The sequence below is a fragment of the Papilio xuthus genome, unplaced genomic scaffold (assembly GCF_000836235.2).
Source record: "Papilio xuthus unplaced genomic scaffold, Pxut_1.1 DF826159.1, whole genome shotgun sequence".
Taxonomy (NCBI): domain Eukaryota; kingdom Metazoa; phylum Arthropoda; class Insecta; order Lepidoptera; family Papilionidae; genus Papilio; species Papilio xuthus.
The window spans coordinates 1,126,876-1,151,260 of NW_013532490.1; the positions used below are offsets into that span (position 1 = coordinate 1,126,876).

Here is a 24,385-nt window from a genome sequence, read left to right on the forward strand (position 1 = left end):
ATAAAGAAAGAGAGATAACTATTTTAGTACTAAGCCTATAAATACAATTTTGTAAATTTCTAAATTAAGTTTATTAATAATTGTCAAATTCGACAGCAGTGTGTATCATACGATAACATTATTCAATATCTCGTCTTTGTCTTTGAAGTAATTTTTCATTACATCATCTTTTATCTATACAGCTTTTGAATTAATATTAATAATTAAACTTTAAGCCTTTGATATAATCTTAATTACTATTAGAAATTATAGATGGCCTTGATCTATTACACTAATAAGTATAAAAATATATCAAACTAGTCGTTGCCCGCGACTTCGTCTGCGTGAAATAAAAAAAAATGTAGTAAAAAATATAATAGCATCTGGGGATAGTGTAGCTTCCCAACAGAATTAAGAACAGACAATCAAATCTTTCCTCTATATAGTACTAAAATAGTATAGACGAGCTTTGTAACAATTAACAAAGGTTGGTTATTAAATTTGCTAAATAGCGCTCGAGAGACCCTAAATACGTCACTTCAGTAGATTTAGACTTATTTAATCTAAAATAAATTTCAAATAATAAACATTAAGACTTACAATTACATTTAGATATATCTGGAGTAGAACCTTAATAATACTTCGTCTAATTGCAGATCTTGTTCTGGAACTTACCTGTAATAAAAACAAAGAAATAAATACTTATAATCATCAGATCAATATACATCCCCACTGAGGGAGCCTAGTTAGGGGTGACTAAGCCATAGTCAACCACATTGTCGTACTTCATCATCAACCTGCCCTTATCCCTATCGAGGGTCGGCACAGTATATGCTACTCCTCCATACATCTCTATCAGCCGTCATATCCGAGTCTACCCCCTTCTTACGCATATCCTTTTTCACACAGTCATTCCATACTTTTTTTGGTCTTCCTCTACCTTTGTAGCCATCCACATTCAATCTCATTACTTTTTTGCTTATATCGTCATCATCCCTCCGCATAACATGTCCAAACCACGCTAATCTTTTACTCCTCAATTTCTCGATCACTGGCGCTACTTTCAAACTTCCTCTAATATAACGTTGTCTTACTTATATTATGAAATTATATTAAAAGTGGAAACAGACTAAAAAGTATTTTAAAGAACTGGTATTCTCCTTCTTTTATAAATAGAATTTTAATGAATTAAAAGCAAAGCCTTAAATGTCGAAAGCGATCGAATATAACGAAGCTCTCACGAAGCGTGCTCAAAAACTTGGACAATTAATAAATCAGCGCACAGATTGAAGTTGAGACAACCCTAGCAACTGCACTCTTTGTTATACGATACACGATTTATTGCGCCTTGTAAAATTACTAAATAATGCCTAAAAGTCCGTCTTAAAAATGACACAACCCTATTTAGTATGAAGATCTATAAAAAATACTTTTCATAAAGTAATTAAAAACTTTATAAAATTTGGTTTCATTAAAAACTTTTTAGAACGACGAATAATTATTGCCTGTTTATAACTGATAGCCTTTTCGTAATTAATAATAGTCTTTTCTTTTCACGCCCCAAAACTTCAAATTAAAACACAACTTTGTTAAACTCCTATTCAAAAAGAAATATTGGTATTTAATTATTAATTTAAATTCTCTTTAATACACTAATTACTTTTCAATAGAAACAAAATAATATTTAATTTGTCTTAAATAAAAAAGAAATATTAAATTGGAATCGCTCATTTCACTAAATCAAACGAATCCAATCATTTTTATCGTAAATACGCCATTTTTAGGGTTCCGTACCTAATAGGAAAAAAACGGAACCCTTATAGGATCACTTTGTTGTCCGTCCGTCTGTCTGTCAAGACCGTTTTTCTAACATAAAAGTACCGATAAAAATTCTTAATATGCGTTTCCACTTGAAAAGTTCGTTCTTCTTGAAAATTAACCGTGGGTTTCTGAATCCAAAACCATTCAAAACTTATTGTTATCTCCGTTTTGTCAAAGACGACGTTTTGTCGAAGACAAGGACGACAATAAGATTTACACAGAGCTTTAGTCTCAGAAAACGCTTAGTAAACAATATATTTAAAAGGTTTAGAAATGGAAATACTCTTTAACATTAACTAACTGAGCTATGAAACAATTCGGTAAATTTCCACAACATTCGTGGTATAACACACGAGCGATCCATAATCCATACGAATATATTAAATAAGGGCCGTAGAGAGTAATAAGGTAAAAATATAGCAACTTCCTTACAAGATATATGATAAAGGAATCGGGAGAGTTTTATATTAAAATATGGATTCTATTGTAACTCAGTAGCTTCGAACTCCGATGCACTTGTACTATGAATATCTTTGCATACAAAATAATTAGATACTCTTGCACTACGCCGCGTGGAATTAAAAAAACATAATTAGTAGCCTATGTGTTCTTCCAGATGTTCTATATGTATGTCAAATTTTATTAAGATCTGATCACCCGTTCCGGAGATACCTTCAAACAAACATCCATCTAAACATTCGTATTTATAATATTAGTAAGAACTAAGATTTAGTTTTTTCTTAGTCTTAAGATTAGAAAATGGTTATTTATAAATAGAAAACTATGTCTATAAAATGCTAGTAGATTGTCTAGTAGGTGAAATAAAGTTTAAACCTAAATTATCACTGAGGGAATACTAGGCGGATACTAAATATCCCATTTTACTATTAAAGAATCTTTAACTTATAAAAAAAGTAATCGATGTTTTTTAATTTAAACTTTAACATATAAATATTATTAAATACAATAATCTATAAGAACTTCTTACTAATATTATAAATGCGAATGTTTGGATGGATGCTTGTTTGAAGGTATCTCCTGATCTCACTGAAATTTGGCATAAATGTAGAACATAGTCTGGAAGAACAAACTGCTAAAAAACAATTTTTTAATTCTGCGCAGAAGTCGCGGGCGACAGCTAGTATAAGTATAACTATATGTCCATATCAAATGTCCTAAGTATAGGTATAGAAGCATATTACATAAGACCTAATAAATATTTAAGTTATACTATGTCCCTGTGGGGCGGTTACTGATGCTTCGTGTGATCGATGCATGAATGCTTCATATAATACTACGGTGCAAAATAAAAGAGACAGCGGAAATTATTAATTACTAGCTGTTGTCCGCGACTCCGTCCACCCGCTTAAAAATTAGATAGTAGTCGAATCTGAGATGCATATAAAATTTTATAAAAATCGATCAAGCAGTTTCGGAGTAGCATAGTAACAAGTTCAATTGCGTTTTCAAAATTAATAAACCGTGGGTTTCCGAGACCTAAATGTCTGTTTCAAACATATTTAGTTTTGTCAAATAGGGAAGACAGGGATGACGGTATAAATATGTTTTATACAGATATATTGGATTCAGAAACTAACGGTGTATCGTTAAGACAACTAATAGCCTCATTGGAATGTAAAAAAAAATAGATTTCAGTTCAAAAAACTTATACGATTGATATTATCAACCATTATAACTATACATTTAAATATCATTTAAGCTAAATCAATATAAACTCAGGTGTCCATTTACTGTATTGGTATCGTGCGAGACACTCATAACTTGTGTCTGCGAGTACGGTCGGCAAAGACATGTGCTTAAATATTTAGCCATCCCGCCCGGAACGACGAGTGTGCCTGACAGTGATTGCTATTACATTTTATAGAAAAAGCCCCTTATTTTCCAATAAGTACACGGTCTATTACAGTTTGAAATGTATATTTTCTGTCATTGACGTTTGTTGGAAATCTATTTGTGCCACTATACCTTTTATACGAGTAATATCTTACTAATATTATGAATGCGAGCGTCGGTGGCTTGCAATCTGCAGGTCCTAGGTTCGAATACCGCCATGTACCAATGTGTTTTTCGATAAACATATGTACATTTATCCGAACTTCTTACGGTGAAGGAAAACATCGGGATGAAACCTGCACATATCTGAGAAGAAATTCAAAGATATGTGTGAAGTCAACCAACCAGCACTTGACCAGTGGTTGACTATGGCCTAATCACCCTTAACTTAGGGCAGGCTCCGAGCCCCTCGTTGGGGACTTATAGTGAGCTGATGATGATGATGATGATGATTATAAATGCAAAAGTTTAGATGGATTGATGGTTAGATATTTGTTAGAAGGTATATCCAGAACGGCTGTATGGATATTGCTGAAATTTGTTTCAGATGTAGAACATAGTCTGGAAGAACACATCTACCAATTTAGTTTTTTAATTCCGCGCAAATGGAGTTGCGGGCGACAGTAAATTATAAATAAGAATAATCTTTATTGTAGATTTCGAATCTTTTTTAATTTATGTGACGTCATAGCAACGATGATGGAACAGACATTCAAATTTGTATATTACATTTACAAAAGTAAATCACTTTTACTGTTTAATTTATAAAACCAATTGATATTTACAAATATACGTTAATTTTATTCAATAAATTTGTGTTAATTAGGCTCTTAAATGTTCGTACTTTGTTATTCAAATGGAAATAAATGAAAATGTGAACTGGGGTAATTAATTTATAGACATTAATTGACCTTAAATATTAAGCCTTAAGCGATTCATGAATCTAATTTTAATATCTAGAATTCAAGTTCGACGAATTTTATTATTTTTCTTTTAGCCGACTTCAAAGAGAAGATTATTAATTCGTCTGTATGTTCTTTTTTATGTGTGTTACCGCGTAACTCCGTCCCTGGTGCTCCGAATTAGATTTTTGCTCGAAAGGTTTTGCTTGCAGGTGGGTCTTATTTTTTATTAATTTTTGTAGGACTTTTGCTCACAGTTACAGGTAAAATGAGAATTAAGCATCTTATGTACGAGAGTTTAAGATTTAATAGGTACGTGTTATAAAAGAGAAGACGGAGATTTTCCACAATATAATGCGAGGCACGGAGTCACATTGATGTCACCTGCAGCCCAGTCACATGCCTGTGAGGTAAAGATGCGTGAAATACTTCAATCAGGCCACTAATGAAATTTTCTCTCAGATGACATTATCTGGATACCCCTTTGTTATGAGAAAAATGTTTTTAGTTTTTAGAATTTCTTAACATCCTGTAGCTAAGTATCAACAACTTAATAAATCGATTTTTAAATTGTGTTTAAAATGATCGTGAGTTTCTGTCACTAATGTTCGTTTAAAATATATTGTTATCTCTGTTTTGTCAAAGATAATGACAGGGATGACGATATGTTTTATACAGAGATTTTAGTTTCGAAATCTAACGGTTAGAACATTGTTACTGCCCATTAAGAATACTCACAGCTATATTGAATGTTATAATGACCAAAGAAAGTATGGATGAACTGTGTGAAAGAAGATATGCGTAAGAAGGGGGTGGATACAGATATGAAGGCTGATAGAGATGTATGGAGGAGTACATACTGTGCCGACCCTTTATGGGGATAAGGGCATGTTGATGATGACAATGACTCACCTATAATCTTAAATTCCCCTAACAATTAAATATTAGATTATTTAAAATGGCCAATATTACGAGCGACAGATGGGGCTTTTAACATATCATAACTACGTAGGTCTCGGCTAAATAAATTCATGACAGCGAAATTGCGCGGCATGTTTTATGGAGGTAAAAGAGGCTGCCATTACGACGTCCGAAGATAATCATTTGCTTGGTGAAATTTCGTAGGGACATGTGCCGTGTACAACCCTAATGTTTTGTTATTCCAACGATCACCATCATTAACGCAGCAAAATACAAATTTATAAAATAATTGCGGTGCTGTAACGCTATCCGAGTTTCCGTCAAGATCTCATTCGAGATTAATAAAAATTTTATCGTTCGACACTCCGGTCGCCATTTTGTTTGGTGCGGAATTAATTCAAAATGGCGGCCATAAAACCGCGTGGTTACGCGCAGCGATGTGCTTAATGAGGGACGATTAAAATTGCGTCTGGAATGGCGATAGGAATGCTAATTTTTTTTTGTTCTGATTACTATTATCAGCGAAACGTTTAGGAGCTCCCCTTGCGTAATTAAATCAATTGAGATAATCTAAAAAAATATATATTTGATAGCTGTAAAGGTTACAATGACCTTATTTTAAAGTCTTAAAATTGAAAGACCTTTCGAAAGATCCGATGATAAATCGTTTTGAAACAATTACAGCCTATACTTTCTAATCCTTAGTTAATTTACATAATACCTGTTACAACATTTGAGACAATAAATCATGTGGGCCGGCTCGTAATGTATTAAATTAAATAAACTCATCAGAGCTGAGTATTAAAATTTGAATAAAAATGAAAAGTGCCGCGGCACCGTGCGTAAATCTCTTGGTTCGCGGCGTGGGCGGGAGATTGATCGCTCAATATGAGATGTGTAAGCGCAATGAACATCGCCTACAAGATACGGATGCGGTATATTAAGGTAAAACTTTCACTATATTTTGGTAATATTCCTTCGTGTTTTATTATCGTGTATTGAAGTTTCAAAGTTCCTTGCCGACTCCGAAGTTTATGCGAGTAGTAACGTATATCTTATTTCTTACTAACATTATAAATCTGAATGTTTAGATGGGATGTATGGATGGATGTTTGTTTGAATATATCTCCGGAACAGCTGAACGGATCTCGCTGAAATTTAGCATGGAAGTACGAAATAGTCTGGAAAGCACTGGATTATTAAGTATTTTTTAATTCCACGGACGGAGTTTTATACTCGAATTCAATTGAAATTATAAAATTTAGTGTTTAGAAGGATGAGTAATAACAGATAAAATTACTTATGGGAACGATTATAGAGTCGACAATTTATCTTTTTTAGCTTTGAACTATTAGATGAGTCATGTAAATACCGCATCCATTGATCCCAAGCTTTCTTTCTTTGTGTAATAACATAAAACTGTCTCCCGACCGCCCATAAATTCGATCCCCCACTAATGAGTGAGATTATGACGTACTTCTTAAGATTCTATTCTATCGGCGACGGTGGTCTTAAATAATCGATGTTTGTATATTAAATTGTCATTATAAAGTGTCAAATTTTAATTAACACTGGCACATAACAAATTATGTTTGTTGCGTCATTTTATAATTTAAAAAAATATTAATTTTATGTCTCTATGCTTAAAAACGAAACGAGTGGATTGATAACAGTGGTAGAGCCCATTTTAACATCTTCGCACGAATTGGCCCGGCTCGCTCGGTGAAATACCACGACCATGCAGAAGACGGCGTTCCGTCTTATGAATGTGCGTCCCGGAGGCCTAATTTAGTGCTCTTTCCCTTCCCACCCTTTATCTTATAAGGAAAGGATGGGAAGTGGAAGTGGACTTTCCGGATGAGAGGATGCATGGGAAGGGAAAATATTTTGTTCTGTGCGTGTGTGTAGGAAAAGCATATGCAATTGCTTATGGGCAACAGTCACTTCGCTATTATGATATAAAAAATAACAGTCACAAAAGATTTGATGTAGAAGCAATAAACAGTGTGTAACCTACCTTATATTAGTAATTACGCTAGAAATACCTTAAATGGATTCATTTCAAAGGAGTTTGAATTAAGGGTAACAATAGACTACGTATGGTAAAGTTAATTCGAAAACAAGACTAATGATCCTTACTTTAGTTCACTACAAAGAAATTGTGTTACACTAGCTTAGTAGTTCTTTATAACTTCATCAATTTGGTACCATCGTGTTCTTGGTAGACCATAGAGTAAGTAAGAAACAGAAAGTATATTAAAATATACACTTTAATTAAAGTTTGACATACAATCTTTTTACTATTAGTATAACTTACAACTGTATCACATCCAAATATGACATGTCGCTGCCAAATTATGAATATCGTCAGATGATAATCTATCTAGGTGTAACTGCTATCGGTCGTAGATTTCATCAGAGTAGAAAGTAGCCTATAATTTGCCTGCGTTCATCAGCTATATTCCCTTCAAACTCTCCTCAAAATCCTTACGACAAACAGACAGACATACAGACAGGACAGATAGACTAAATATTTTAACTTTGGTTTTTAGTTATCAGCTGCGCAAACCAATGAGTCCTAAATAAGATTTTTTTATATTACAAACAGACAGTCCAATTTTATTAATATGTATAGATAGTAAGTATATTAAATCTAGACATTTAATAGTATTAATTACTCAGACAACTAATTTTACTGACTGAATTAATATATTCATTAAATGACATAATGTTTATTGTTATGATTGATCGATTATGCAAATGCCAGTTAACCTGTCCTAGGTAATTATGTCACGTGAATTAGTTGGAAGCAAATATCATTTAACATTACTATACAGTTAGATATTATTAGTTAGAATCCTTTAGCGCGAATGACGTGCTTTCGTTACAAAGTCCAGTGTCAGAATGAATAGTGGGGGGACACAAACGTCGACACTTTAGTAAGGCTAGTGTAGGGTCAATACACTGCCACATTTTCGGATTTTCTTCCTAACAATTTTATAAAGCGAGGCATACTTAATGTCTAGTCTCTCGATAAACCACATTTTCTAAATAAGAGGAGGTGGCAATGGGCGGCGAGAACACTGAGGTGATCAACGACACCCATGGACAGTATTAAGAGCGGAACTGCAGATGCGTTGCCGGCCTTGAAGGACCCTAAGTCGTATTGGTTTACTATGCCAAATGTCAGCGAGATCCAACGATATGTGTGAAGTCAACCCGCACTGTGCCAGCATTGACTATGGCCTAGTCACCCTTAACTTAGGGTAGGCTCCAAGCCCATCAGTGGGGACGAAGTGAGCTGAAGATGATGATATTTTACTGTTCTACTTAAAGTTACTAATATTGCTTAAAAAAGAGTATTTTAGTCTGTAATAAAGCTGATCAAAACGTAAGAGCTTTCATATTCGTTGTTAACGCGATACGACATCTGGGATTCGCACACATAAATAATTTTGACATAAACAAAACGCTATGAGAATATTTAAAATGTGACGCTGTGTGGTATTAAATTAAAAATGTGACTAAAATTTTAAAAAGATTATGCGAAATTATTTGCAACCTTTTTTATTAAAACATATTATCGTCTCTTTTCTTTTTTCAAAGAATGAAAGGGATAATATGTATGAATGTACTGTTAGGAAGAAAATCCGAAAATGTGACAGTGTATTGACGCAACCCTAGCCTTACTAAAATGTCTACGTTTATGTACCCTCACTATTCATTCTGATACTGGACTTTGTAACGAAAGCACGTCATTCGCATCAAATGATTCTACAACAGTCAAGGCACGTTGACGTCCGCGACTACGTCTACGCGGAGTTAAATAAAATAATAAGTAACCAATGTTCTACATCTATGTCAAATATCAGCGACATCCATACAACCGTTTTAGATATCCCTTCAAACAAACACCCATTCACTTTTATATTAGTGAGATAGTGAGATTCGTATTATTCATAATAAAGGAACTTTTATTGCTAAATTAGAATATGCCATTCTCTTGTTTCTATTTTCAATATTATAGATTTCTCTTACAATTTTAAATACGCATAATATTTATAACCTTACTAGCTGTCGCCCGCGACTGCGTACGCGTGGGATTAAAAATAGATGTTGGCCAATTTTCAGACCTTCTCAATATGCCTACAAAATTTCATGAGATTCGGTCAAGCCGTTACGGAGGAGAATGGGAAAGCAAATTGTGACACGAGAATTTTATATATATATATTATGAAATCTAACATTTTTAAATATCTTCAAGAACAATGAATATTAGAAGATGGTATGAGATTGTAGTGATATTGTTTTGTTAGCAATTTCTTTTGTACGTTTTCTGTCTGCAGAAACAATGGAACTCAACTCTTACGTCTTGTTAAATTCAAATACCTTTTTAACATTTCTAAAATAACATATATGAAGATTGAACATCTTAAACTTATATCGTATTCCTATGACATTAAGATTGAAAATTCAATGCATTTTAAATGCCTTGTAGCTTAAAAAGTATTTTGTGGGTTATAAAACCATATTAGGCTCAAACTAATGTACATTTGTCTTAATTTCCATATAATAGAAATCATATCTTTAACTTAATAAAAAAGCAGTAATAATTAAAGTAAAACAAAAATGTTTTAAAATAAAAAAAAATAAAAAAGTAGGCCTGTTTTCTAAAATTGTCTAATGGCGTAGTTAATTAAAAATCGTTTCCAAATTCAAATGAAAATCGTAAAAAGAATTTACATTTCTGTCCTTACTAATATCGTTGGCAATAAAAAAGTAAGCGAAATTAACACAAAAAAAAACATTCTGTATAATCTAGATTACCTATGAACATTGAGGTAAGGATCTGTCTTAGGTTAGTAATCGTACAAACGCAATAATAGAATACCATTGGTCATTAAATCCTATACAATTCTCTATATTACTCTATATCTAGCTACTCTACCATCGCGGTGGGTCATAACATCGTGAGAACGGACGAATGGCGCTGACTCAGCACAAAACAAATTAAAACCTTATTACAAGGCAGACATTAGCGCGATCTGGCCCTTTCAGACGCAGGTGTTTGTGCGGGTAGAAAGAAATTTATTACAATGTCAGTGAAATATGACCTTAACGATAATACAAAAGAACGTAGGCTCAAAGACCTTGAAATTAAATAAATGCAACCTTTAAAAATTCAATTAAAGATAGATATGGGATGATTTTTTTCGAGTATGAAAGTATGAGACAAAAAGAAAAGTTGGTTGTGTAATAAAAATTCTTCACTTTATTTAAGACTAGCTGTCGCTCGCGATTGCGTCCGCGCGGAATAAAAATAAAACATATTAAGCCTATTAGTTCTTCCAGACTATGTTCTACATGTGTGCCAAATTTCATCAAGATCTGTTGAGCCGTTCCGGAGATACCTTCTAACAAACATCCATCCATCTAAATTATTGCATTTATAATATTAGTAAGAAGCAAAATAGTCAGATATTTAAAGATTGCGCTATATAGTAATTTTTTGTTGTATCTTTATTTTACACGATAAAAGACATAAGTAAACATATGAAAAAATCTATGAAGATTAAATAATATATCATATATAATAAATAAAAACGTAACAGAATACACAGACACAGATGTGAAAGGGATTTTTAGCAAATTAATGCTGAATATTCTATATCAATTGAATATCAACTTTAAAACTAAGAAAATAAAGTATAATTTAGTTAAGATGTTATATATCACAAGTCATCCTACTTTTGGTGGCGTGTAACGATGTTGCTCCCAAGTGGGTTGTTCCCTAGACACTTGTTCTTATAAGGGAAGGATGGGAAGTGGAAGTGGACTCTCCGGATGAGAGGATGCATGGGAAGGGAAAATATTTTATTTCTGTGCATCCTCTCCTCCGTCGATTAAAGGTAGGTAACGCATATGCAATTACGTATGTCTGTGAGCGACGGTCACTTCGCTTTTTCAGCGATTTCAGGTGGCCGCTTGCTCGTTTGCCACCTTGTGTTATAAAAAAAGCGTATAGTTCTTAATAGTACCGTTTAGAACAAGGGTCAAAGGATCTAGGAGCTTAGATCTTCGGTAAAAGGTTTGTTGTGATATTGATTGCCATGTTTTTAAACTTGATAATTAGAACAACCAATATTTTATCTATAATTAGATAATGTAAGATATCTTTATATAAATTGTTAGAAGAAAAACAAACCGATTTGTTTTCATCGTGAAACGAAAACATCACTTAAGCGTGAGATCGCTTAGTAGGGGCAACAAAACGACTCTACAAACGTCTACCAATACATTAACGGCGTTCAATGGAAAAATAAATGATTCCACTTAACCGCGTTCAATGTAGCGCAAAGAAAAATCACACTGTAATCTCACCTCGATGAAAAGAATGCCTATTAATATTATTTCCCTTTGAGAGTTCCTAATTTGTGATATTCATAATTGAATGTTATCAAAACGAATGTCCGTTGAATTCTACCTTAAAAAAATTTATGCTCTAAACGAGAAAACGACTCTTTTTCCCTTTAAATTGCTTGTTTTGTTCAAAGCTACAAAGGAGAATGATCCTTGAACGTTTAGCATAAAGACGATATTGCGTTGTTGGGCTTGTGTTTGTAATTGTCTCTTAAAGAAACGTTTTTTATTATCATTCATTATTTTCCGCGTGACGCTTGCCAAGTACGAGGGTACGGAAGGAACGAGAATAAATTGTTGAATACTATTTAGTTGGGATTTAAACGCTGACCTTTTCGAATTCAACGACGATTTACTTTTGAATTCTTCTATCAACTATTTTGCTGTAAAATAATCGGATTCTTTATCCTTTGAAAATATTATTTTAAACTACTCATCGTGAGTTTCTAAGACCAAAATCCCCGTTTAAATCATGTTGTTATCTCTATTTTGTTTAAGATATTGACAGGGATGACGATATGTTTTATACAGAGATTTTGGTCACGAAAACTCACGGTTATTAACATAATACTGAAGTTAAACTGTAGGTGTTCTTTCTCAACGACGTGTTAATCTTACTATTATAAATGCGAATGGATGTTTGTTATTACGTATCTCTAGAACAGCTGCATGGACCTCGCTGATTTCCATATGTGGAATATATGTCTGGAAGAACACATAGACTACTTATTTTTTTTTATATCGCGTAGAAGTATGTCGCCAGACAGCTAAATTTCTGAATCTTTAACTGGTCGATTTTTTAAATGTCATCGGTGTTTTATAACTTTTTTATTCTATTCTTAATATAATATAAAAGCTACACAACTTTATGGTACTTCCATTTGTGCACTTAGGTCTTGTTGATGCTATAGGATTATTTTTGTCTCTAGTATCTGTACTTCGATGCTACTTTATATAAGCTGACTTAGAAACGACAGTAACTTTCTAAGGTACAGACAGCGCCATCTATTGAATTTTTCGAGAGAAATTTCAAGTACTACTTAAGGTTTTAAAGCTGGGAATATTTTTAATTTAGAAAAATACGATATTCAACAGCTGCAGATAAGAATGTCACCGAATAAAACCAGGAATGTATTGGATAAAATGGTTTATCTTGCAATGCAACCTCAATATTATATATAAGTCACACCGTATTTCGAACGTAGGATATACCGACATATTTTTTATCCACCCCATAAAATGCCTATTGTCGGACCTCTGTTGCAAATGGAACGCTTCAAAAAATCGTAGCAACGGGTCAATAGATCTATACATCATACATTGCGTGTTGTGAACTTAGTAAAAGAATGTACAAATAGAAAAGCATCAATAGATTGTAAACTAAATTAAATTATCGTTGCTAGTGGAACATATTTTTGTGATAGTACACAACGCTTTAAGAATATTAAGACAACCAAACACAATACTTACTGCGTCACCCAGATTTAATAAATTGGCACAACGTCCCTTACTGTGGATTTTATATCTGATTTCTACACTAAAATTTCGCTTAAATACGATAATAAATCACAGAACTATAAAAGAGAACAAATGAATGTGTATTGTTTTGCAGGGACTGTATACTGTACCCAGTTTACATTACTCCAATCCAGCGATCGTATCCAGTGCTTGATTACTAGGAAAGCCGTGTGCTATAGTGCCACGTTACACTTTCCAATTGTGATCCAACTTTGAATTCAATCGCTGCAATAATGTAAACTGGGCATTATGGGGAGTATGGTAACTAACATTGTGACACGAGAATTTTATTATTTAGTAAATAACTGCACAATTATTAGTGGTTATATGAAACTAGCTATCGCTCTCGACTCCGTCCAAGTGAACTTAAAACAAAAATTAATTAGTTCCAAACTATGTTCTACATCTATGCCGAATTTCAAAGAGATCCGTTCAGCCGTTCTGGAGATACCTTCTAATAACATCCATCCATCCATACATTCGAATTTATAATATTATTAAGAAGATGTAAGTACGCATTATTAACGAGCAAACTTTATCCAGTTTCTCTCATTCGACCTCATCAGTGATTCGAAACTGTAAATGCATTTCGTCTGTACTTCCAAACTTTTTTTTTTTAGTTAATTTGCCCGTGACAGACCGACGGACGTTCCCAGCGTTCATTATCGCTGATTGCGTTCCTGATAAAAGAGACCGTTTTTGATTGTAACCTTTTATTTGACTTTTACGATCGCTAATAAGTTAAGGAAACATTTGAATGAGGGTGCCGGCGATTTTCTTTAGAATACATTTTTCTCTTTTACTGACATATTATCTTTGAGAATGACTTAATTATTTTGTAGGCTACGATTGGATTTTTATTAGTAAAAACTAAATAGCCTGTGTGTCCTTCCTGACTATGTTGTCTTGTTATGATAAGCTATAGTGATATAAGATTTTCGAACTATCAAATTTGCAGATAAGAGCGTACCAAATATTCAGATTAATGACCTCAATATACTCGTAATTTCAAGCTATCATTTTTTCGATTTCAATATGGCTGGATTTTATGCATATTTTATTAAAAACGTATTTATAACCAAGCAACATACAGAAATAACTAAACGTAAATTAACAAAGGTTTTGTAAGCAACGATTTTCAATGCAATTAATCTAATTAAAAAGACATTAGGAAAATGAGAATATTCTGGTTATCGGGAAAGTATTTTTTATAAACAGACGCTTTCAAACAGATAAAGGGGTAAAGAGAAATGGCGGACCAAATGAAGACAGAAATCACGTGAATTGCATAAACCGCGCTCTCGGGCATTCGCAAAAATTATATTTGACAACAAAGAAATAAAAAAAAATTACTGCCTATAATCATACTAATGTTATAAATGCAAATGTTTGGATGGATGGATGTTTGTTAGAAGGTATCTCCTAAACAGCTGCATGAGCTGAAATTTGGCATAGATGTATAACATAGTCTGTAAAAACACATCGCTACTGTATAAGTTTTTTTTAAATTCCGCGCGGACGTAGTCGAAGGCGAAACCTAGTGTTTCATACATACTAAGCAAGTGGTTAAAGGTAAAACACGAATAAGATATTTGTATTGATTTATATTGTGTTATTAGCAAATGATTTTAAAAATATGTCTTAGAAATTGACTTGATATAGAATAATAAAGCTTAATAAAATGTGTCAAAGATAATCTCCACTTTATTTTACTAAAAAGGTACTAACAATAACGTTTGTGTTCTCATAAGGAAAGAGTTCAATTTTTATGCTAATATATAATAAACTCAAAAGACGTGCGACCAGCATCACAACCAATAGCTAAATGACCGTAAGAATCCATTCCTCTTTCAATTTATCACCGAGAGATGGCGTTGAATGTATGAATGAATTGAAAGTTAGATTATACAATTTAAATTCTCCCCTTGATGCAAAATAGGGACGGAAAGATGAGGTTTGAGGGGACGTAGAATATATTATAGGATCTAAAAGGGAAGGTTGTAATATTTACTTCACAGGAGTTTAGCTGTATTCGGCACAAAATCTTAATGGATTATGTCATAATACAGGTCAGTGTACCTAAAAATATACAACTTATATTTGCATTGATAAAAAAAACTTAAAAAGTAGCCTATGTGTTCATTCATACTATTTTCTACGTATGTGCCAATTTTCATCAAGATCCTTTGAGTCGTTCTCAAGATACCTTAAAACATCCATTCATCTTAAATTTCGCATTTATAATATTAATTAGTAAGCTTTTGGTTAGAGCGTCAGTGGCTCAGGGGTTTAAGCTCTTGACTTGCAATCTGCAGATCCAGGGAAACCCCCCATGTACCAACGTGTTTTTCGATTTACATATATACATTTATCCGACGATCTTACGGAGAAGGAGAACATCGTGATGCAACCTGCATATATCTGAGAAGAAATTCAAAGATATGTGTAAAGTCAACCAACCCGCACTGGGCCCGCGTGGTTGACTATGGCCTAATCACCCCTAACATAAGGTAGGCTGCGAGCCTCTCAGTGGGGAAGTATACTGAGCTGATGATGAAAGCTTTAGGTTTTCTTCAATCCTTCAGATAGTTATGGACTAAGGTCATATTTTATCTGTTGAAACTCACAACTAATAATTAAATTTTCTCTAATCTGGTTGTTTATTTTTTACACTTGAATCGATAAATATGAATCAGTGTGTTTAACAATTTAAGCTTCGTATTATTTTTGCGAAGAAATTAGCATATTTAATTTAAATAATGAATAATTTCTATGACTAATATTTTCAAGCAAAATAAAGCTAGAACACACTTTCTAAGAATTACCTAAAATAGCGTTCATAGCTGAGATACTAACATTCATAATTTCTTAATAATCAAAGTGTGAACTGCACCTAATAGGGTAAAAGCTAGAACTTTGTTTGACTACTTATTAACATGACTTCGTTGATTTCTATTGTTTTTTGCGGTGAATGAATTCTGCAGGTTTGTAGGTCAATTCAAATATAAAAGATAAACTGAAGTTTTTAAGTCTAGACTTGATCTTAGGCGTTTCTATTATTTATAGTGGGGCTTCGCGGTGTTAACACGATCCCGTGGCGTCCCACATTATGGCTATGAGGGAACAGAGGGGTTTAGTGGGTATGCTCCTATTCGGGGAGAGAATCCCACATGACTACCGTGCCTTCCCCGAGGCACGGAGTATACCTAAAGCAATCCCCTCTGAGACAAAAAAGGTGTTTCTATGATTTGCTACCATTTTCGTGACATAGATATATTGTGACTTATGAATTTGGTGTCGTAACCGTTGGTTTCTTAGAGTAAAATCTCTATAAAAACATATCGTCATCCTTGTCATTATCTTTGACAAAAACAGAGATAACAATATGACATGATTTTTGTAGAAAGATTGAAGCATAGAAAGTGGGGTTATAAATTTGGTAAATCGTTTAGTCCTTTCCCGTCTATGTTGAAAAATACTGCTAAAAATGGAACAAAAAGAAGAGTCAATTAACATCTCTAACGTTGTCTAAACAAAAGACGTTCGCGAACTTTGTTCTAGACGCAGTTTCTTTGTACGTAACTAGTACGAAGTATATTCGGCGAGTGTGCTCGGGTCTTAAGTGGGGTTTTAAGCTCTCACCGAGTTCGCAGCCCGATTTACGGCGCGTACACACTAGAGTGTAACGTTTGCAACATTTTTGCAGTCGCAAACTGGGAACTTAATGCGTTTACACGTAGTTAAGGTAGCGAAACTTGTTTAATACTCGAATTTTCAAACATTGTTGCGGTTAAGACGATGTGTTTTGTATATTTAGGAACTGAAGTTTTGTATGTTTGAATTACCTATACTTAGTCTTCTACATTTATATTAATACTAGCTATCGCTCGCGATTTCATCCGTTCGTTATTAAAAAAAATAAGTAGGTTATGTGTTCTTCCAGATTATTATTCTTATTCAATGTGTATGCAAAATTTCATATATATCCATTCAGCCGATTTGAGATACCTTCAAACAAACATCCATCCATCCATCTAAACATTCGCATTTACCATATTAGTAAGAAGTAAGATAGTAACATTTATATTTGTTAAGCAGCAATACGGCCACATGGCGATGTTAAGAAAAGAAGAAGATATATGCAACAAATTAACAAAAAGATTACTTATCATTTTCAATTTCAACAAAGGTTATAAAATTTAAAGGTTAACTTATGTTAACATTTAAAACGCCACCATAAATAAAAATGTACAATCTACACGAGTCCTTACGATCCACGAGATCCTCGCAATGTATACTTGTATCAAATTATTTTATATTTAAGTGCAGTAGACGTGTAAAAGCCCGGAGACATTCGTTACCGCTGGACAGGCAGCCGCGGGATATGCATTACTCAGCGGGTTTACAGTTAAGCTTTGTTTTCAAAATGGCTACGAAAAATACAAATATATATAATATATAACTCTTATATTTTGAATATATAAAATATTCCTTTCATATTTGTTATATTATATCGCTGACGATGTTCCAAATTTCTCTCCAACCTTTTAGAGTGCTTTTTTGAGTCTTGGCCTTAAGTCAAAAAAAAATTTGAAACAAAATTTTCGAAAAATCAATGAGTGTTTTAATTTTTATCTTGTGAAGTAATAACCTATAGCTATGAAGATTTTCTAAATTAATCTCCAACTTGTTTGGGTGCAAAGTTTTTAGAGTTTAGGTCTTGAAACATTTAAAATATTTTTTTGGAAAAATCTTTGCGCATTTTATTTTTTTTATCCTGTGATATTTAAATGAAATAATCGAATCTACAATTTCATTTGTTATAAAACGATATTAATCTGCCTATACCTTTAGTCACTATGACTTAAATACGCAAAAAAAAATAATAGAAACGCATTATTCAACATAATCTTAGTCATTTGAGGTAAATCAAATAAGTAGTTTTTATTTGCTTAACCGTGTTTCATCGTTTTGTGGGATTTCATTAAGACGTGGTTATTAATGTATATTTACGTATGACTAAGCCAGAATATGAGTAATGACAATGATAATTATATAACCTATATATTCATAGCTAAGTTTCTTATAAATATTACTTGATTTACAGCATTCTTTCTTGTATAATAGCCTAATGGTCAAAACTACAGAGTCTTGACAGATGGAACTTGATATCGTGGTTTCGAATCTATTCACAAACAAATAACACTAAAAATATAGTAACTAAGTTTTAGCATAACCAAGGTTGTTAGAAAAGTAAATTAAAAAGATAAAAAAAAATGTAGAAATTGACTCACCTGAACTTCTCGCCTCTGCTTGCATTCTCGTATCAACAAAAATCACCACTAATAACAAGTACATAATAGTCTTTATCCTACTACAGCACCATCTTCCAACCCCGTACCTCCTCTTACACCTTTCCCTATCACCATAATCACTGACAGTTGTTTCACCAAAAATAACTTTATTGTCTAAGCGATAAAATCTATTATTGCTAGAATTAGTTTTCCTATCTTCTATAGTTCCCCCTCTATCTTCTAAAAGGGATTTGAGATCTAAAAGACTCTTCCTTTTAATCAGGACTTCCTTCTCCAATGGTTCTAGAACTTGCTGCCCCATCATTACAGGCTGATGTTTGGGTCTACTGTTTGATATCTTCATTTGTGGTGTGGTCAAATTATGGTATCATCTTGATTTAACATCTGTAAAGAAAGAAAAATACGTAAATATTAAATAAAAAATGTATGCAATTCATAAGACACTTTTCAAATTCACAAAAATTTAGAACGTGCCTACTCTATTTTAAGGATCTATCTGACTGTCTGCAAAGATTCAGCGATATTGCATTATCGGTAGTTCTATTATTGTTAGCAAATACAATCCTCATGTTGAACGTCCTCATAAATAATATAAATCGACTTGGAATCTCGCAAAGGATATTACTAAGCCATTCGGAGCATTTAAACCCAGCACGACGATCCCAATAAATCACAAAAGCGCAACTAAAACATTTCACATAATTGGCTTAGAAGAAAAAGACCGAACACTAAAACTCGCGAAGCGTTCAAAAGCCATTTAGGTAGCGAAAACATGTAACGACTTAATAAGCCATAATAAAATATGGTTAAAACAAAAACCATACAAGAATTATCGGAGAAACAAGTGCAAAACACAAGACAATCTAACGGATAATTCATCAAGGGATGTGACAGTATATGTTATCGTTGGCTGTTAGTCGGACCCGGGGGAGTGTGGGAACAGGGAGAGGGACGGCCAGGGGAGGGGAGATCGGGGTAGAGGGAGAGCTTGCACTGAAGACACCTGCGTCCCACTGACGGAGATAAAAGAGGCGAGTAGGATGAACTTGTTTTAAGGCCGCAGTAACCATCAGGTCTAGACTTGTACTAATGAGTTTTTGTTAAGTGCTTGTTATTTTTGATGGATTATCTTGTCTGAGTTGGATGCGGACGGTTAATGTAATTAAATGGTGCATACTTATTAACGATAAAGATATTAACTGCGAATCATTTAATGTGCTATCTAGCATTTATATGTTCAGTCAAGATATGTGCCAGATAAATCGTTTGATGTTTCATTAATCGATTTTACTTTAATGTCTGTTCTACTATAAGATTTGCTATATTCAAGAATGATAGCTTATTGAAAAAGTGTGCAATTAACGATTCTAAAAATAAAAACAATACAATGCATGTCCGCAAATACATTTTTCCCAAGTTTAAAATCAGAAAAATAGAATAAATCAACACTAGCTATTTCTACAAAAGCAACGCTAAAAGTAAATCAATCAAACAAATAGTTCCCGCCTTACACCGATAGGAAAGCGAACACGGCAATTTTTTACAATCGCACAGAGCAATAGGGAATGCGCGTCCGAAATGCAAGTCCGGCAGACCAGGTGCAATAGCCCCGGCGCTCAAAACTGTCTCATTAATCTTCCTGGAAAACCATTCTTACCCGTAAATCCACTTTTCCACTAGCGCGACTAGCCACGGGGCTGTTTTATAAATTAAATTAACAAAGACAAACATACAAATTGCAAAGAAACGACATTAAAATAGGAATTTACTGTCACATTTATATAATACAACACTTATTAAATAACATAATAATGCCACATTAAATTATGTCTATAAACAATGTCGTACGCAGGCTGTATAGCGCTACTAGTCGTTTAGTGGAAAAAGGGTTTTAACCGTACATTAGTTACCTGCGCTTCGGGGAAACACAATTCTTATATCTATCTAGTGTTTAATTTTTACACGCTAAAATGTAATGTATTGTTGTTGCATTGCTCATCTGTTACGGTCCGTAAATTTGCTAGAGGAAATTACGTTGTCTGTGGTTTGCACGCCGCCATTTTGAAAATATGCTAGCGTTTTAATCGAATACAAATAAAATTAATAAATTGATAACGCGTTTAGAAATAAAAACTATAATTAGTATACTGAAAGTAATAAATCACATGAAAAAGAATAAAGATTACGAGTATTTCCCCGCCAAATTTGAGATTCGTAATGTCATTGTCCTTGCCACAGATAAAAAACCGATAAACGAATCTCACCAGACTTTAAATGTTTTAAAGCAGTCTGCAAATTTTCAGAACCACTTATCCATTCTAGTCAGGCTTTTTACTGAGTCGTAAATATTTAAAGTCAGATAATTTCAGAACTTGCAATTATGTTTTAGATGTGATTGTTCCTTTAAATGTTAAAATTTAAAACTTGATTAACTATTAACGAACAGTTTTGGGCACGTTTACCTAAGCTTTTGAAATCTTTAACAGTTAGATCTGAATTACTTTTTGGTATTTTGCTGGTTTGCTGTTAGTTTTATAAAATATTTTATTCAGCACATGTCCCGTAACTTATCGGTACTGGACATTAAATGAATAGTAGGGTAAACGACACCATTATCGTACACCGTTATTGAAAACGCGACTTTACCTCTCGGACGATAACCAATGACATTAAAGCTGAGAGAAACAAAACGCGTATTTGTGAAGATCTGACTCACGTCTCAACAATATTTTCATTGCTAACGATTGCAAAAGGAAATTTGTTCGTACTTGTCACGGCAAACTATAGGGGTCCGGTAAAAGATCGTAACTGAAAATTGTTTCTATTCCCCGGGGCCATTGGCAAGTTCAGGTGGGGTCTAAACTTCCTCTCCCTGAGATCTTTCGCAGGTGTCGTGAGTTATTGTAGCTATGCCTGCAGTTTTATTGGCCGTGAAAATATAGTTATGAATTCATAACTGAGGCGCCCTAAAACAGTTAAAATACGATACGGTCTTGGATGTATTTCAAAGGAAACATGTTTAGAGAATTGCGTAAATATTTTGGGTGGGAGCACTTTATGTTTACGATACAAATATTTTTTTGGATATGATTACGAATAAGTTACTGAGAAACAATTCTTTAAAGGAGTTGTAAATAGAAATAAAGAACTTTGACAGTGTACAGACATATATGACAAGATTAGATTCATTGCAAATTTACTACCAAAGAATTTTAATTGGACGAATAAATTAAATCTTAAATATCTATCGAGTAAATAACTCTGTAAAAGATTATATAAAATAGTATTAAATTTGAATAAGTGGTTGCAGACAGCTCAGTAAGGAGCTGAGAAGAAATATAAACAGTCATTTATCGTCACAATCCGGGGCCCGGGTCCATTCGTATTTAGCTCAGCCCTCTTTAGGGGGGAATGGGCACAGGTGTAAGTTCCCCCCTCCTAACCGACTGCTTGACGGATTGTTTGTTTTGCCTTTCCCAGTTTACTAGCTTGTTTGGCGCGAAATTTGCAATTGCAACCTTATTAAGCGTCGAACGCAAAAACTGCAATCTATTTAAAAGGAGAGCTTTCCTATTTGAACAACGCTAAGATAACTTTATACTAATTGAATTATATTTTTGGACTCTATTTATTCTTCTTTTGTTTTAATAAGAGTAAATGGACAAACTAGCCTTAACTTAGGGTAGGCTCCGAGCCCCTCGGTGGGGACGCATAGTGAGCTGATGATGATGAAATGGACAAAACCCAGTTTCTGGAACTGACAATAGCTTTTGATAAGTTACGTAATTGTCGCGCGTCAGTTACGTACATTTTTGAATTTGTTTATGGAATCGCTTCGGTGTGAATGGACTTTGTCTTGCCACGCTCTTTAAAATAAGTGATCGTTATTCATACGTGTCTGCAACGTCTTAATAAGAATTTAGAGAATTACTTTTATCTGACAGAGGACAGTTCTCCATATTCCTTTACGTATTTACTACCACCTTTATTGTTGATTAATTCAAAAAATCTGGATGACCGGTATTTTTTTTTAAATTTTGTGTTTTGGAAATATATTTAAGTAAGAATTACTAATAAAATGATAAAATATGAATAATATTTTTCGATCTTACCGATACAAAAAGTTAAGTTTATGTTTAAGTTGATTATCGATAAAACACGAATAAAATGACACTTTCTAAAAATGATTCCTAGCTAGATCGATTTATCGCCCCCGAAACCCCCTATATACTAAATTTTATGAAAATCGTTGGAGCCGATTCCGAGATTCCAATTATATATACATATATATACAAGAATTGCTCATTTAAAGATATAAGATAAAAACATCACCAGTACCAATCACACGTAAACACCGACAGAACGTAAAAGCAACAGGAGCAATGAACATGTTTTTTATCTCATACGCAATACTAGTCGGGATACCGGACTTGAAATGGTATGTTGGTAGTATTGCTAAATTTAGAACTAGAAGCCAGTTGTAATTCTTAAAGGTTGGTATAAGTTATCAGTCATTTCAACAGTATAAGCTTCCTTACAAGATACCAAGCCTTTTATGTTGGTTGGATATAAAAAAACATATCAGCCGTTAATCATGTTAGCTTTAAGAATCTAGATTAAATCGACAGTGATATAGTAATACTAGTCAACAATATTGACAAGACTTCGTTCAAAGCTAATGTTGTAAAAACTGTGAGAGTATCCCGTCTAACTTTTTTTTTAACGTTAATGTTATCATTAACTTTAATTGCTGTATAAAGAAAAAAGCAAGATTGAATTATCGATTATTTTATCTTCAAATTAATTCGTAATTTTAGACATTATTAGTTAGGATCATTTTTAGCAGATTTTTTGTAAATTTACAAATATTTCTTTTACCATTCCAACTAAGCTGTATGCTTGTGCTAGGATATGGTTTACCACAATAGTCGACTGGCGGTATTCGAACCCCCGACCTCGTGATCAAAAATCCGTATCCTTAACCATTAGGCTATTGACGCTTATTTAGACCGAAAGGCGCACTTTCGTTACCAAGTAAAGTTCAGATTAATTAGTGAGTGGACATAAACGTTGATATTTTAATAAGGCTAGTGTTGCGCCGATACACCGGCAGTGTCGGATTTTCTTCCTACCAGTAATAGGCATAACATTAGAAATATAGATAGTTTTATAGTTCATCAAAAATACTACTCAAATAAACATATTGCCAACTTTTTTATTCTTGGGAAGAATGAGACATAGCTGTACGGTTACGACAATACCAGAGTTATTAAATCAAACAGTAACATATGTAAAACATATCGTTTAAAATTAAGAAGTTTAAAAGAAAATTGTTCGTTGAACGTCTAAATAAAGATGCGTTGTTCAACGCAAATTTTAAGAACGCCCCTTTCATGTTACATTACGAAAAGTGTTCAAGACCTCAGGCCTCGTGAATCCACCGCTAATCGGCGCCTTACTTATGGCTCTAAGTATTCGTGTTGCAACGTCGATGGTTGCCTTAAAATTTCATGTCCTTAAACGGAGTGAGGCAATGTTTATAGCCTGAACATATGGTCCTCATGTTTTTAGCGTACTCTCTCTTGCCTTGTCTCCGGTAGCTAAGTAATTTTTATTTTGTGTACTGTTGTGCGTTTGGTTAAATACGATGGTAGA

The 24,385-nt window shown here is 33.5% G+C and overlaps 1 protein-coding gene across 4 annotated transcripts in view; it reads right to left on the bottom strand.

Annotated features, from left to right (window-relative positions):
• Cirl (Calcium-independent receptor for alpha-latrotoxin) overlaps positions 1-24,385 on the bottom strand; it is a 275,946-nt gene that overhangs the window by 86,079 nt on the left and 165,482 nt on the right. For all 4 annotated transcript variants that reach the window (XM_013319304.1, XM_013319305.1, XM_013319306.1 and 1 more), the window contains one exon: positions 18,710-19,114. In XM_013319304.1, coding sequence (XP_013174758.1) covers positions 18,710-19,073 — 364 coding nt within the window. In that variant the 5' untranslated portion in view covers positions 19,074-19,114. The remainder of the gene's footprint in view (positions 1-18,709; positions 19,115-24,385) is intronic.